The sequence below is a fragment of the Anolis carolinensis genome, chromosome 2, assembly GCF_035594765.1.
Source record: "Anolis carolinensis isolate JA03-04 chromosome 2, rAnoCar3.1.pri, whole genome shotgun sequence".
Taxonomy (NCBI): domain Eukaryota; kingdom Metazoa; phylum Chordata; class Lepidosauria; order Squamata; family Dactyloidae; genus Anolis; species Anolis carolinensis.
Genome location: NC_085842.1, coordinates 155,471,964 through 155,488,642, shown reverse-complemented (window position 1 = coordinate 155,488,642; position 16,679 = coordinate 155,471,964). Strand labels below are relative to the sequence as shown.

Below are 16,679 nucleotides of genomic sequence, written 5' to 3'. Positions count from 1 at the left end.
GGTCCACCAAAATCCAGATACCCAAAACAGAACAATATTTAACTGAATTGCACACCCCTAGGGGGTAAAGGGTTGCCTCAAGGCTAGATATTCCCCTACCCCAAGGGTGATTTTACATCTCTCCACCCTCCAGTTTCATTGGACCTCCTCTTTTTTTGAACCATTTACAGGCAGGGTGAATCAGCTGTCCTGGTAGCCACCAAGAATAGCAACTCAAATTTAAAGTAAGTTACAGCCTATTTACACGTGCTCACACTGTTCAACAATTAAAAGAAGCCATTAGTCACAACAAAAAAGTGTGTCTGGGCCTTTCTGATTTTGGTCATTCCTGCAGTGGAGTTTCCTGCTCCTGATCCATAACCATGAGGAGAGAGTTGACTCGGAGAGGCTCAGACACTATAATCCAGCTAGAAGCCGGCTGAAGGACAAACTGTACATACCCAATGCATGCTGTAGTGTACATTAAGCTTGAAACAACAAGTTTAAAAACTTCATTAAAAAGTCCAGAATGAGTTAGATAATGCACTGCAATTATTAGAGTATATCCCATGCAGAGTATATCCTGAGATGAGAGAATGTTTGTCAAGTGCACTGATATGCTTTAAAAACACTGAAAAACAGCTGTCTAGAAGGTAAATACAGACAATCCCCAAGTTAGGAACAAGATTGGTTCTGTAGGTTTGTTCTTAAGTTGAATTTGTTTATAAGTCAGAACAGGTACATTTTTAAGTGTAACTCCATATATAAGCTTTGAATAGCATAGGGAAGATTAACACTCCTGTAGTGTTTGTTTTATGTCTCTGCCCTTGATCAAAAGATTTCACGTCATCAACTGTCCGTGTGATAATTGGATTATGAAAAAATGGCTTGTAGTGGAAACAAAGATTGGTGATCAGCTCCTTTCCTGCATGAGAACTCTTTCAGGAGTGAATTTCCCTTCTGAGGAATAGATTTCTCTTACTTCCTGTTGTCTCACCCCATTCTTAACTATGCATCATTTGTAAGTTGGATGTTTGTAACTTGGGAACTCCCTGTAAGTACTTCCCAGGGAGGGGAAACACATCATTCCCAAAGGAATTGTCTCTTTCCTTTCCTTTGTTTTCATTTTCTCTTCTTTGCTATGCTTCAACACTGATCCCAAATGGACATGCTGATGCACATCGACACATTTCAGTGGACTATTTAAGTGGGGGAAATGGTATTCAATTCTGATCCTCAATCAGCAGATATTGTGCCCAGTGGCCACCATCTCAACCTTCAATCAGGTCCTGGGACATTTGTTAAGGGGCCTCTTCACAATAACCTCCATTTTGTGCCATTTCACCAGCACCCACCCTGCTTTCCCCATCAGATGGGGGAATGGGACAAGACGCATTGGTCTTTCTCCATCAAATGAGGAAAAGGCACCAAAAATGTGTTTAGCTCTGTCAAAGCTAACCAAAACCCACTTACTTGCAACTTCAGGGATGAATGTGGGCTGGGCCAACCAGCGTTGTCTAATGGCTCTCAGTAGGCCCCGTCCCAAAGAGGTGCTAGGGGCCTAAAATCCCCAGTATGATGAGATGGTAGGTGCTGTAGGACACAGGGAAACCAGTTCATTTAAATCCACCTCCAAACTTTACTGTAATGTCAGTGTAGAAGGACCTTCTGAAACCTTTGGAGCTTGGAAAATATACTTTTTAGGGTATTACATTACCAGAACGATCCAGGCAACATAGTCAATGGCTGTGCCAACTAGAAAATTTGAGGATGTCAACCTAGGACATGCAATAGAACACTTGTGGAGCATCAGGCCACATTACAATACTTAGACAAGATCTTGAACTTATGGCCTGGAAAAATTGGGAACATTGAGCTTAGGAGGGGAATAATGGGAGAACAGAAGCAACACTCAAGAGCCACCAGAGATCTTCCATGCACATCCCCTATTAGGTCTCTGAATGACCACCTTGGTTTTGGGGGTGGAAGCAACAACTTTCTAAGAGAACTGCTTGAGTAATACATCAATAGATGTCTTCTTGTGCAAACAAGATACAACTGTTTGCAGAAGCAATGTTTGTGTGAGCAGAGTGTCTCTAGTTCATTGTATTCCCAAAATGTAATTTGTCCACGTTTCATTGTAGTAAAATGAAAATGCAGGCATAAAAATACATCTCCTTTCCTGGTGTTGCATTTTCAGTTTTCAAACCTACTGAATTGAATCACTTAATGCTCTAATCAATCATGGGAAGAAGAGTAACTAGTGGGAAAAGTGTAGATTTTTTTAAAGCTTTGCATTTTCTCCCATGATTGGTAGCGTTCTGAGTATCATTTATAGACTCCATGAGCCACACTCTCCTTTTTTTATGAAGCAAAAGTAAAACCTTTGAAGCTCATAAATGCTAGAAATTTTTTCTGATCTCCCTATAATGAAGCAACCAAGCCCAGATCCACAAAGAAATATAAAGGCCACACACTTTTCAGAAGGAATCAGAGTGTTTCTTGCTTGCCCTTCCTGCAATTTTAACTTCTTCATTTTGGAACCACCCTCTTTGAAGAAACCATGTCTTCTCCACCAAGTCCTGCAAAAAGACCCAGTAACTTTACTTCTTGCTCAGCTCTCCTCCCATCAACTGAGAGCAGAAATTACTTTGGTTTTCCTTCCACTTCCAAAGGATACAGCTCTGGATTCAAGGGAGCTGGTTACTTTAGCAGCCAAAGTCTGAGTGGTTCGAGTTCTCATGGTCCTAAGATCACAGGGGCTAGTTGCCATCCTGCAATATATGGATATGGCCATCGAGGAATTGGTGCAGGATATGGCTACTCTGGCACTGGATGTAGTTACAGTTTATATGGCCCCTACGGGTTCAATCAAGCCGGAATTGGTACATCTGGTACTCCTGCTATCACACCAGTAATTTGTAACATGACTCTATTGCAACCACTCAACCTAGAGATCAACTCAGCAGCCCAAGCAGTGAAATGCCAAGAGAAGAACCAACTTCAGTGCCTGAACAGCAAGTTTGCCTGTTTCATTGACAAGGTAAGGAAATAAAATAGATTTAAGGATAGCAAAGGTAAAGGTTTTCCCTTGACATTAAATCTTGTCATGTCCGACTCTGGTGCTTGATGCTTATCTCCATTTCTAAGACGAAGAACCAGCGTTGTCCATAGACACCTCCTAGGTCATATGGCCAACATGACTGCATGGAGCGCTGTTACCTTCCCACTGGAATGGTACTTATTAATCTACTCACATTTGCATGTTTTCGAACTGCTAGGTGGGCAGAAGCTGGGGTTAACAACGGGAGCTCACCCCGCTTTCAGTCAGCAAGTTCAGCAGCTCTGCGGTTTAGTCCACTGCACCATTGGGAGCTCCCAACTGAAGGTTAAATTCTTTTTATTTATGTATTCATAATAAATTCATCTTTTTGAACTGATTTATGAATCAAATGTTATTTGTTCAGCAATACATAGACTCTTGACATTTCACCATTTGGTTATTCTGTTGACAAATACATACAGAAATGTGTCCAGTCACAGAAATAACAACATCCATTTTGAAAAATCAGGTGTAACATTGGGGAAAAAATCACACTTCAGATTGGAAAAAGGATAAGTGTAGAGAAACCAAAACTGACAGATCTGGTCATCCTTATTGTATAGTGGTTGCAAAAACTTTAGATCTTTGAAACCCAACGTGTGTATCACATTTGTTTCAAATCCTTCAAAGCAATTGCACTTGTATATATAAAATACTGAGAAACATATTGAAAAGGAGCCAAACGATTTTGCATCACACAATGTAACACCATTTTTCCATTCTGACTGCCATGGCTCCATCCCATGGAATGCTGGAGTTTTATAGCTTTGTGAGGTATCAGAACACTGGTTAATCCCTGTTGCACTGTAACTGCCAGGATTTCATAGAGTGGAACCATGGTAATTAAAATGGAATTATGGTGCTGTAAATATGTAGTGTGAAAAGGACCCCAGAGCAGTAAGACTATGGAGGCTTGCATTCAAGTGACCACTGAGGCCCCTTCTACACTGCCACATAATCAAGTTCAAAGCATATAATGTAGATTTTATATGGCAATATAAAATCCGGTGGCACTATGGGTTAAACCCTTGTGCCTGCAGGACTGCTGACTGACAGATTAGGGGTTCAAATCCGGGGAGAGTGGGTGAGCTCCTTCTGTCAGCTCTAGCTCCCCATGCAGGGACATGAGAGAGGCTCCCATAAGGATGGTAAAATATCAAACATCCGGATATCAAACATCCCCTAGGCAACGTCCTTGCAGACGGCCAGTTCTCTCACACCAGATGTGACTTGCAGTTTCTCAAGTTGCTCCTGACACACACACAAAAATGGGAATGTAGAAGGGGCCTGAGCCATACATTCACAGAGTGATCTTGGGCCAGTCAGGCCCCTTCTACACTGCTATATAAAATCCATATTATCTGCTTTGAACTGGATTATATGGTAGCGTAGGCTCACATGATGACTGTGAGGTCATCTTCAGCTTATCAGGGGAAAGGCCTCAATGCCAACAAATACCTTCAGTGGTTGTAATTCCTGTGGGTTTTAGTCTGAACTTTATGGAAGCCATTCAAGGGTGCATCTACACTGTAGAATGAACACCAGTTTAACACTAGTTTATTTGCCATGGCTCATGTCTGGGATTTGTAGTTTGGAGAGGCAGCAGCACCATTTGCCAGAAAAGGCCAAAGAACTTATAAAATTACAACTCCCACATTCCATAGCATTGAACCCTGATTAATAAGGTGGTATAAACTGAACTAATTCTACAGTGTAGCTGCACCCTTGGAAAGATTTTTTAACTGGCACTAAAATGGATTTACCACCCTATCTCTCCATTGAAGTCATTAATACTGGTATTTTGACAGTTAAATGCACAGGTGGTTTGGTGCCATAGGATTAGATTTGTGTGATTTTAGTCAAGTCACTCATTCCATATGTGTTCTGTAAAAAAGATGCTGAAAAAAGAAATATGGAAAGAATGGGATTTTAAGGTTCAGACCTCATGTCTGCTCTGTATGCTTATTTTGTGGTCTTGGGCAAGTCTAGTCCAGTATTCTGCTAGAATGCCCGGGAGAACTAGCAGAGGACATGGAGGTAACAATTAGCAAAACAATATTTTTCTGTTGTATATAATCAGTCATAACTCCATTCCACCCTATTTCAACATCAGTCTGAAGGATGCACAAACATTCATTTAATTTACATGAGCAATGGCTTTCTTGAATGTTGCAATGTTTTTACAGTTTTATTTATTCTAATCAACAAAGACAAAAGGATTTTCTGCCTAGAAAAAGCTCTTCTCTGTCAAGGAAACGAATCTTCTGTACTAAAAAAAGATTGCAATTTTAATGACTTTCTTGAAGCAAGGACAAAAATGTTTCATTCTTGCCTGTGAGAATGTCATTTATGAAAACTTACATCTCTGATCTGTAGCATCTGGTATTCAGGGTCATGCTGCTCCAGACAGTTTACTTTTCATGGCCAATGGTTGCATGATATATACAATGGACACACAGGATCATTTCAAATGCAGGAAGCCCAGTGAAAGCATCACTTCCCATGAACCTCTTCTTCCTTTGTTGAAAACACAGGGATAATACTATCACATGCACAACACAGAATTTTATCTTTAGTCCCAGTTAGCATTTGTTCCTCTTGTTTATCCTTGCTGAACATTCCTTATCCAAGATCCCAAAATTTGAAATGCCCCCAAACTGTGCACATGGGTGGCTGAGATAGTGGCACCTATGTTTTCCGATGATACAATGTACACAAATTTTGTTTCATGCGCAAAAGTGTTACCAAGTAATTTTTAATGTTACACAAAAGGATTAAAATATTGTATATAAAATTTCTTTCTGTCCATATGTATGAGGTGCATACATAAATGAATTTCATGTTTAGACTTGGGTCCCATTTTCAAGATATATCATTATATAGATATGTACAAATACAATATTCCAAAATTTGAAAAGAAATCCACAATCCAAGACACTTCTGGTCCTTATTATTATTATTATTATTATTATTATTATTATTATTATTTATTTATTTACAGTATTTATATTCCACCCTTCTCACCCCGAAGGGGACTCAGGGCGGATCACATTGCACACATATAAGGCAAACATTCAATGCCATAACATAGAACAGAGACAGAGACAAACATAGGCACGGGCTGGCCTCGAACTCATGACCTCTTGGTCAGAGTGATTTGTTGGAGATGGCTGCTAACCAGCCTGCGCCACAGCACTAGCATTTGAAATAAGGGTTAATCAGTCTGTATAGTAAAATGTAAGAAACCAAAGTAAGAAAATGAATGTGCTCAGTTTTCTTGTAAATATTCCCACCAATCATTGCTGTCCCTGTCCTTTTTAGGTGAGATTTCTGGAGCAGCACAACTTGATGCTGAAGACCAAATGGGATTTCTTGAAAGAAAAAAAGTGCCAGAAAAGCAACATGGACCCCATGTTTCATGAATATATCAGTAGACTAAGGAAGGAACTGGAGCGCCTACAATGGGAGAGGAATCAGCTGCAGGTGGAAGTGAACAACTGGAGAGATACAATGGAAGGGAACAAGAAGAAGTGAGCAGTGGGGCTGTATTAAGTATTATATTAATTACTCTGAACACTGGTGTTCCAATGCAACACCAATTACTTCACTTCAATCATCTGGAGGCCTACTGTGCTTAACATATTGTACAAATAGATTTTCCAATTGGGCAGTATTAGGGAAGGACAGGGTAAACCAAAAGGTATAAGTGTATTATTGACTGAATTGCTCAGATGTCAGGAGAAAGTAAGGAAGAAACTGGAACCTACAAAAGAAATAGGAGGGGACAGATTGGCAAAGGATAGTGGTGATGAGTTTCACCCAGGGAATTAAACTGAGATGGCCAAAGGCAACCACTCGAAAGGAAATAAAAAGGAAGAAATGGATAGAAGGGAGAGAGTTATTAAACATTAAAGACATTGGGAAGTCTGAAATTAACTCAAATTCCGGGGGGGGGGGGGGGGGGGCAGGGTACCGAATTGTCTGAAAAACAACACTGAATTATTTCAAAAACAACACAATAATGGGGAGAAAAGTAAGTGTATTGTAAATTGACACTGATGAACAGTGTGTTTGAAGTGTAGAAGTGCTTTCCAATATTTTCATTTGTCCTATTTCTATCTAAAATGGAATTTTAGGGCGGACGGTACTTTGACACTGCTGACTTCCATTTATAATCTTCCAATGATTTCCACACCACTGTTTTTTGTGTATATCGGGGGAAATCCTTTAAAGAGAAAATTCAGAATGCATCTATATCTATATCATCTATCTATCTATTGGACCTTTTGATTAGTAGCCATAGAAGCACCTTATATGATAGTATTCCAGGAGACAGGCAAGGATCGGAGGAACAGTTACTTTTTTGGATCAGCACTATTTGATCGCTTCACATCTATGAACATATCTAGAGGCAGTGTTAGTTGTGATCCAAAAAAACTAATGTTTCTAAGATCTGGAATTAATAAGGTCTATCATAACTGCTCCCCTTTGAAGGGTTATATCAGTGCTTCTCAGACTTTGGTCCTCGAGGTGTTTTGGACTTCAAATACCCAGAAGTCCCAGGCAGCGTAACAGCTTTTAAGAATTGTAGGAAATGGAGTTCAAAACATCTAGAGGACCAAAAGTTGAGAACCACTGGGTTAGATCACATCTTATATTAGAATATCTAGTGGATATGCTGAGTAGGAGTGTTGAGACCACTGTCCCTCTAGTCCAATCCACAAAGAAGACAGCTTTACCACATCCATGTATTCAGCTACATGCATATTTTACATTTCTGAAGGCTTTGCTGTCAATAAGCTGCAGCATAATAGGTCGACAATACAATCTAACACATGCTTAGAAAAAAAAGTTCCTGTAAGTTCAGTATGTCTTACGCCTAGTCACGTATCTAGCTAAAGATAGCATGTTTCCTCTGAATGAATACCTGAAGAAGGTAATTGGCTGGATAAGGACAAACAAATTGAAACTGAATCTAGACCAAACAGAGGTGCTTGCCATCTAGGGATGGAGGTGTGTCAACCAGTTCTGGATGGGGTTACACTCCCCCTGAAAGACTGTGTTCGCAGCTTGGGAGTGCTCCTGGATCCATCTCTCCAAATGTCAGCTGAGGTAGATGTGACGGTCAGGAGTGCTTAATATCAGCTTCAGCTGATACGCCAGCTCTGCCTTTTCCAAGATTTGGAGGACCTAAAAATGGTAGTGCACTGCACATGCTGGTAACCTCAAGGTTGGACTTCTGTAATGCATTTTACATTGGGCTACCTCTGTGCCAAGTTCGGAAACTCCAATTAGTTCAAAACGCAGCAGCCAGAATGGTCAGAGGAATATCCAGGAGTGAGCATATTATACCTATCCTAAAGTCACTCAACTGGGTGTCAGTTTCCAAGCAAAATACAAAGTGTTGATCTTGACATTTAAAGCCTTATATGGTTTGGGCCCAGGTTACCTACAGAATCACCTTCTCCTGTACAATCCACTCCGCACGCTTAGGTCCGGCTATTCCAGTTTGCCAGAACCCGACTAGCAGCTGTCAAAAGCTGACTTTTCCATCAGCTTCCCTAAGACTATGAAATGACCTGCCAGAAGATTTGACAGCTAGACCAGCTGTCAGAATTGAAGACACAATTGAGGACCCATCTCTTCTGGCAGGCCTACCCAGTTAATTTTAAGTAGTGAATTTTAATCTGCATTTTATCAGTGGATTTAACTTGTATTTTACATCTGTGTATCTTGTTCTATATCTTTTAATAGTGTTTTATATCTTGTTTGAATGATGTTGTATGCCGCCTAAAGGCACAGGGACAGGAGGGTTGTTGTTGTTGTTGTTGTTGTTGTTGTTGTTGTTGTTGTTGTTGTTATGTGGATATAGGATTACTGACTAATGGTTATTAGTTTCCTTATTAATATATAAACTTTGTCTTGCTAATGATCCCAGATATGAAGAAGAATACAACAGGAGGGCCAGTGCTGAAAATGAATATGTGACACTTAAAAAGGTGAGTAGTGACAAAAATATATCATTGTTAGCCATTGAAAGAATCACTTTATTCTGAGCAGTCAGTTTTTAGTTTAAAAATGAAAATGTCCTGGGTTTAGGAAAGATCAGTTAGCCATAAGATATTTACACACGTATAAATCATCAGCAGGATTCCAGACCAAAGCCGGATTAGATTTATCAAAACTATATATATTTCAGATGTTGAGGCAGAGATGAGACAATGTTTGTGGGAAAAGAATGCTTTGTTCTAATAGTTGGTTTTCTTTTTCATTATGTCCTGAACATAATATATTGACTTTTGAGTACAAATTAGATATTTTCTCATTTGGAGACTTACTGAATGTTGAATGTCGATTACATTTTGCTTTACTATCATTCCACATTTCTGCTTTCCTCTAGGAAGTGGATTATATTTTCATGGAGAAATCTGAAAAAGAAGCCAAGGTGGAGACATTGATGCAAGACATTTTCTTTTATAAAACTACCTTTGAGGAGGTAACAACAATTTGTTGGTTCCATCAATAATGCTCCTGACATGTCCCAAACTCCCCAGTTTCCCCTTTCCTCCCTGCAAAAAAAAAAAAAAAAAAAAAAGGATGAATGTCCTTCACAGAGCATAGTTTCATGAGGTATTTAAATTCAAGATCTACTCTGTTGCCTCTGCGCAAACTACCAATCTTGAGATTTTCATAGGAGACAGCCAATGCTACAATTGTATGAAGGGGGAGCCAATAGAAATGGCAATTTAAATGATAAATAGATTGCAGGCTCTTGCACTGTTTAACTGCAATACTGCTTTTCAAAATCAGCAGTAGATTTCTAGCCACTCCCAGGTGGGGACAGAAGTGGTATTTTTGTCATGCACTTCAACCCCAAAAGCTTTCAGGGACAGAAAATTAATCCCCCAGACCCATCTTGGTGGCCTATCCTGCTTTAAATAGAGAGACTAGGAAATGTACTAAAAGATATTATGATTAGACTCTGAGTTGACAAAGACAAATTAGTGTATCTTATATAACTCATGTATAAGTCTAGAATTTTTAATTTTTAAAAAAATCAACAAAATAAAACTGGGTTTACTTATCCATGGTCCAATACAAATACTGTACCTTAACTCATATTTAAAAAAGGAACCATCCCCTTCTCTGTGTGGAGTGGTGAAAAACAAAAGCTTAGTCTATACTGGAAGAACCTAAAAGAAGGAGTAGATTCCCTCTTCTGTGAAACTTCTTCTGGTCTTTCTGAAAGCCTGATTGGGAAATGGTTAAGTGGCCAGGAATGGCTGGTGCCCTGTGGTGACATTGGTGCTTTTACTTTTCGGGGAAATGACCATAACATATCCATGGATCATATTAAAATTCATAAGTATGGTCCCAAAATCTTCCCTTGATTTGTACACGAGGGCAACTTATACATGATTGCATATGGTAGTTGGGGACTCCAAGCAAAGACATGGCTTTCTTTGGGCCCATATACTCTCCAACATTAAAAACTGGGTTATGTCAGAGTGTGGTCATTGGGTGATCTTAGGCAATTCACATTCTCTTAGAGGCTACAGAGGAAGGCAGTAGCAAACTGCCCCTGAATTATTATTTTTTTTGTTATAGGTCAGTATTGGTTAGCATTTAGCAACAACAAAAGAACTATGCCATGAAAACAAGACAGTCCAACAGCATCATGTGAAACAGTTTGCGTTCTTTACAGGAAATCTGTGAGATGCAGTCCAGCATTTCAGACACTTGTGTCACAGTGAAAATGGACAACAGTCGAGACTTGGATGTGGCCTGCATCATTGAAGAGTTCCGTTGTCGGTATGAAGATATTGCATCCCGAAGTCGAGCAGAAGCCGAGGCTTGGTGTCAGTGCCAGGTATATTGATTTCACCATCCTTACTACAGTGTGCTCTTGTGGTATTCACTACAATGTGGTTTCTGGACACCTTTCCCCCACCCCAATACCAAAATCTGTGGATGCTCATGTCCCGTTACATAAAATGGCATAGTAAAATAATGTCCCTTATATAAAATGAAAAAAAATCAATGTTTTCTTTTTGGGGATATATATATATATATTCAAGTTATGGATCGTTGAATTCATGGGTGCAGAATTCATGGATGCAGAATTCATGGATTCAGGGAGCAAATAGTATGTGGATCTTTGAAGATGAAGGTGCTTCAGCTGAATTTTGATGAGATATAAACCCAACTATCAGCATTTATAAGGGTTGAACAATAAAGCTGTTCCCATGACATCTAGAGTCTACCATTGAGTATTGTGGGGTTTTTAAAAAAAATTTAAATTGATTTTTGATTTTGCTAGAAACTTTGGTGTATCCCATGGCTTCAAATCAGTCTGGACAGTTGGAATGGCCTGATCCACTATCCAGATTGGAAACTAGCACCAGTACCCTTTCCCTGTATTCATCAGTGCAAGAAAGGAGGCTAGATCATATCCATGTCACCACTGCTGCCACTCCTACCTTGCCAGGAATTTCTGAACACATCACAGGTACCTCTCCTGATGTCAGAATGGGGCACCTGAAAAACCAGTAAGGAGAGGAGATTGTCCCCTTCTTGGGCATGGGGGCATCCTTTTCTGATGTGAGCAAAGGCAGCCACAATAACCAGAAACCTACACAGTGCTCTGTGATCAGTTGGGACTGGTGGTGGTGATGACATGGAGGAGATGAGATGAAACCATGACTGAGCAAATAAGTTCCTGAGCTGTCCTGACAACAGCCCAGATTCAGTGTAAGCTGCTCCAGGGCAGATTTCCATGGGGTAAACCAATGTAGATGAACCCAAAATCAACTCTTAAAAATCACATCGGATAATTTTTCAATTTTTGCTAAATGTATCAATTTTATCAACCATTCTTCTATGATAGGCTGTGCTGAATTCCTCCGTCTTAGCACATGCAATAATCTTGCTAACATTTTTATATATTGGAGCAATCTACCATAACTCTTTTCTTGCTGCATGTCTATCAGTTCCAGAAGAAAAAACAATTGTTTTTAATAGAATGCTAAACTTTAAAACCTTTTGCAGAGAATAACAGATCCTTTAGCCTCGTTTGTCCCTAAATTCCAAACCCTAGGAATCCTGCCACTCAACCTGCCTTTGTTCCCCCAATTATTCCCTTGCTGGATTTGGTTGCTGGGTTGAAGTGCCCCCTCCTCTTTAGACTCCTCAAGCCCCCATAGTCTTGTGTCAGTGTTTTGTATCATTTCTTGAGACTTGATACATGTGGCCTGACTCAATTTCAGGCTTGATAGAGAGCCAGAGCAAGGTTTAAAACAACAAGAACAGGTTTGTTAAACTCAGGAGAGAAATAACCTTGAAAATGTGTTCTTTAGGTTCCCCAAAAGCACAAGCAGTTCTCTGTTCTATCCAAATCCTTTCTTTGTCAGCTTAAACTCTGTCTGTGTCAGTTCAACATCTCTCAGTGCCATTTCAAAACACTGAAAAATCACAGAGGCAAGACTTTACCTTTTGATATATCTGTACCCCTCTCCACCATACTGAACTGTGATTGACTGCCTTCAAGGCTTAGCATCTCTAATTTTCCACCTTCAAGGCTTAGCATCTCTAATTTTCCACCTCCAATTAATAGAAATACACACATTGGCCAGAACTAAGTTGGTGGGTCCCAAAGAGAGTCAAACTAGTTGGATCAATTGTATAGTTATTAGTCAACATTTATTTAAATCCCATTAACTCAATGGGTCTACTGTATGAGAATACCAAAGATTTCAGCTGCAAGGTCAAGCCTCCATATATCCATGAAGATTTCTGGTACATTGACACAATGCTCATCTGTATATGTGTATAATTCCAGTATCAAGAATTGAAGACAACAGCTGCCAAACACTCTGACAATCTCCGCAATTTCAAAGATGAACTTGAAGAACTGACCAGGACAGTTAACCGATTGCAAGCAGAGATTGCCAATGTGAAAGCTCAGGTAAGCATTAATAATGCTACACAGATTGTCATATCCATGGTGAGTACATAAAATGGGATTCCTAATTAACTGCTGTCAAGCTAGCAAAGAAATGTATTCCTGGAGAACTATTGGGCCTGTATTGGAAAATGGGGACATCAGTTGAGGTCATGTTTCCAGTAGTGACAAATTGGTTGGTTTCACATTTAATGCAAATATATATATCTTATGGAACAAACACAAAATAAGCACAACTGTCAGTATTTTAGAGCTGAAAAAACTTCACAAAATAAATATAATGCATTTGAAAAAATCTGTCCATTTGAAAGAAAATACACAAGAATGGATCAATATCCTAAAAATTGCATGGAAATAGACAGACATTTCTGTATGAAGTATAAAGGTGACTGTGACAGATCACCTTTCCAGAATAGCCTGGCAGTTTCAATCCTTGAAATCCTGTCACTCACCCTATCCTTGTTTACCACTTACTCCCTTCCTAGGTTGGGTACTTGTATCTCTAGTTGAGCCCTTATATGTGGACCTATGGTTGTGTTGTTGTGGTGAGTTTGTGGTGGTACAGTGACCAGTCCCTATCAAGTTTAATAAGAGACAATGGTAAAAAAAAAAACTACACCAAGAAACAAGAGGAAGTTGTGCTTTGAGCTGTTTGAATAATATGCTTGTACACACTCTTTCAGACATAGAGAAAGGCAATGGCAAGCCTCTTATGAACAAGTAAACCCTGTTGCCAGGGGTCAGAAACAACTTGTAGTAACACAACAACAATTCAAATATTACCCCATTCACGATTTGTTGCAGAAGTTTTCCTAAATCATAGTTATGTGATTATGACCAGGGTGCAATACAAGTATACTGTATTTATTTTCCTCTGTTAATGCTATGCCACCTTTCACATGCACATTCCTCCCCTTATTTCTCATCTCTCTTCTGTCTCCCATCCCTTACAGCGCTGCAAACTGGAAGAGGAGGTGGCTGGAGCAGAGGAGCGTGGGGAGATGGCTGTGAAAGATGCCAAATGCAAGCTGTTTGATCTGGAGGATGCCCTGCACAAGGCCAAGCAAGACATGGCTTGCCAGCTACGAGAATATCAGGAATTAATGCATCTCAAGCTGGCCCTAGATATTGAGATTGCAACCTACAGAAAACTGCTAGAAGGAGAGGAATGCAGGTAAAAGACAGAAAGGTTTCTGATATATAATAGGACAGCTGTTTATGAAACTCTGTTGGAAAACTAAAGTAATGTTATTGGCAGCAGATTAACAATCAACAGATATAAATGTTAGGCTTGTTTGGAAATATACATCTCTGTATAGGTGACCTTGAAAGAGTCATACTGTGTCTCTGAGCAAAGGCTAGCCCTCTGTGAAGAAATCTGTCTTATGTTTGCCTTAGGGTCACTGTAAGTCAGAAATATCTTGAAGGCTTGCAATAAGTTGATGCAGTGCTCAAGTCTGAACAACAATTCAGTACTGAAAACTGCAAAGTATAGGCCTCTTTCTCCCTGGATTTCATCTGCTCTGTTGCAGCAAATTTCACACTTACTCATTCTGTATAAACAAAGCTTTCTACAAGTATACAGGGATGTAGATATTGTCTGCAAGAGCGTATGCATTGCCATCTTTTAAGGTGCTGCACGACTCGCCACTAATGCCAATACTATCCCTATAGTCATCCAGACTAAGCAGGGGTAGTATTGACAGTGGTAGTGATTTTCTTTCTAAAATTGTATTATTGTTGATTGTGTTTGATATTATTTATATGTAAACTCTTACTATTCCTCTGATCTGGACAATGCAGCTTGCTGCCTTAAAGGCCCAGGTAACTCTAGTTGATACGAGTATATGTGTGTTTGCAGTGGTAGAAAAAGGATAGGGTATACTGCCCTACAAATGTTGTTGGATTGCAATTCGCATCAGCCTCAGCTAGCATAGCTACTGCAAATTTCAATACAGCATCTGGAGGATCACATGGGCTGAATCCATCTGATTCCTGAAGAGTCCAAAAACACACGAAAAACAAGCTAGTTTCTAACAGTTCACCTCCATCAGGTACAGATCTTTTTTGAGCAGCTAATGAATCTCAGTACCAAATATATTGTAGTACATTAGGCAAGATGCTTGATGATCTGCCATCATGCAGCAGGTCATCCACAGTGTATTTTACTGATGCTTCTCTGGTAGCTACTCAAAGTTGCATGGGAGCTCCATCGTTACTAACTCTTTGAAGCAATAGGAGTCAGTTCTCACAGATTTCACCAGCTGATCCCCTGACAATAGGGATAGCTTGCACCAAGGTACGGTAAAGAAAGTCCATGTTTACAAACTGGTGTGAGAACAGCAGTAAAGTTTAAAGAGTAAAGAGAAGTCTGAGGGGCCTCATCCCTGCTGATGAAAAAAAATCCTATCTCTGACACTTGCCCGTTCTGTTAAGTTATAAATCCACTTTCTAGTGCTGTATGTTTTGGCCCAACCACCTGGTAAAAGCCCATCCTAGGTCTGAAGCCTCATCAGAGTGCAGATATGACACTGGTTGTGAATTGAGTCTTCATCTATTAGCTACTGCGATCTTTCAATCTCTTTCTTGAAATCCCTCCAGGATCAATGATGGAGAATGTGCGGTGAATATCTGTAAGTAACTCAGAAAGATCCCCTTTCCCCAAATTAGTCTTACTAATTTCATTATTTCTGGTGGAACCTTCCTGTAACTGTTACCATGTATCCCTTTCTTTCTCCTTCTTTTGCCAGCCGTCCAAAGGAGCCAAGGGGCCGTTGTGTGCAACAGTGACCTCATTGGTGGGCCAAAGAGAGGAGGAAGCATTATGATGAATGGAAGAGACACCTGCAACCCTGCAGGATACAAACAAAGCCTGTCATCATGTGGTGCCCCTTGTGCAGTTCAAAGTCCCCCAGGTGGAGACATGTGTAACCCTCCTCCACCACCTCAGCCACATGGAATCAAAAGTGGGAAGGGCCCTAATGTGAATGTTGGAGCTACACCTGCTCCTTGTGCCTCAAGAGGTTAAGCTATTCCAGGGGTCTTCTTGTACAGGGAGGCCTGAAGTCACTGCCTAAACAGTTGTAGTGGCACTCCAAAACATAGTCATGTTAGTTTGCTGACACCTAAAAAGATGTAAGGACACATTATATCTTTTTAAGAAATTAATTGAAAGAAAGAAAATTTTTCTAGCATAAACCAACGTGGATTCCAGTCCACTTTATCAACTTACTACAGTCAGCATTCTCAACCTGGGTTAGTAATCCTTCAACATTTCTTGATAATTCCAGTGAGTTTCTCTTAAATTTTGCTCTCTAAATCAAGCCTGTTTCAGTTCAGAGAATGCCTTCAGTGTATTCTGAATGCCACCAGGTTTTTCCATATTCTCGTATATTTTAAGGCAAAAAAGGTAATGGTGAAATAGGGGCTTTCATAAACCTTTAGTAGAGTAGATATTGTTTGTTTCAGGTTGGCTGATTAGAAAAATCAAACTATAACAGCTACAATACTGCAATATACTGACAGTTTCCTTTTTTTCCCTTTTTTTTAAAGTAATACTATTGGTGTCGAAGATCACTGGAAGTTCTTTTTCTGCCTCTGTGTCTGCCTGATTAAAAAAGGAAATTTGGTCATTCA

At 39.8% G+C, this 16,679-nt stretch overlaps 1 protein-coding gene across 2 annotated transcripts; it reads left to right on the top strand.

Moving 5' to 3' along the window:
• Positions 1 to 1,159: 1,159 nt before the first annotated feature.
• LOC100337546 (keratin, type II cuticular Hb5) lies at positions 1,160 to 16,679 on the top strand. Of its 2 annotated transcripts, XM_062969247.1 has the most exons (10): positions 1,160 to 3,022; positions 6,404 to 6,612; positions 9,021 to 9,081; positions 9,483 to 9,578; positions 10,788 to 10,952; positions 12,921 to 13,046; positions 13,997 to 14,217; positions 15,645 to 15,676; positions 15,794 to 15,958; positions 16,596 to 16,679. In XM_062969247.1, exons 1-10 carry the CDS (start codon positions 2,543 to 2,545, stop codon positions 16,652 to 16,654), a joined length of 1,614 nt encoding a protein of 537 aa, XP_062825317.1. In that variant the 5' UTR covers positions 1,160 to 2,542; the 3' UTR covers positions 16,655 to 16,679.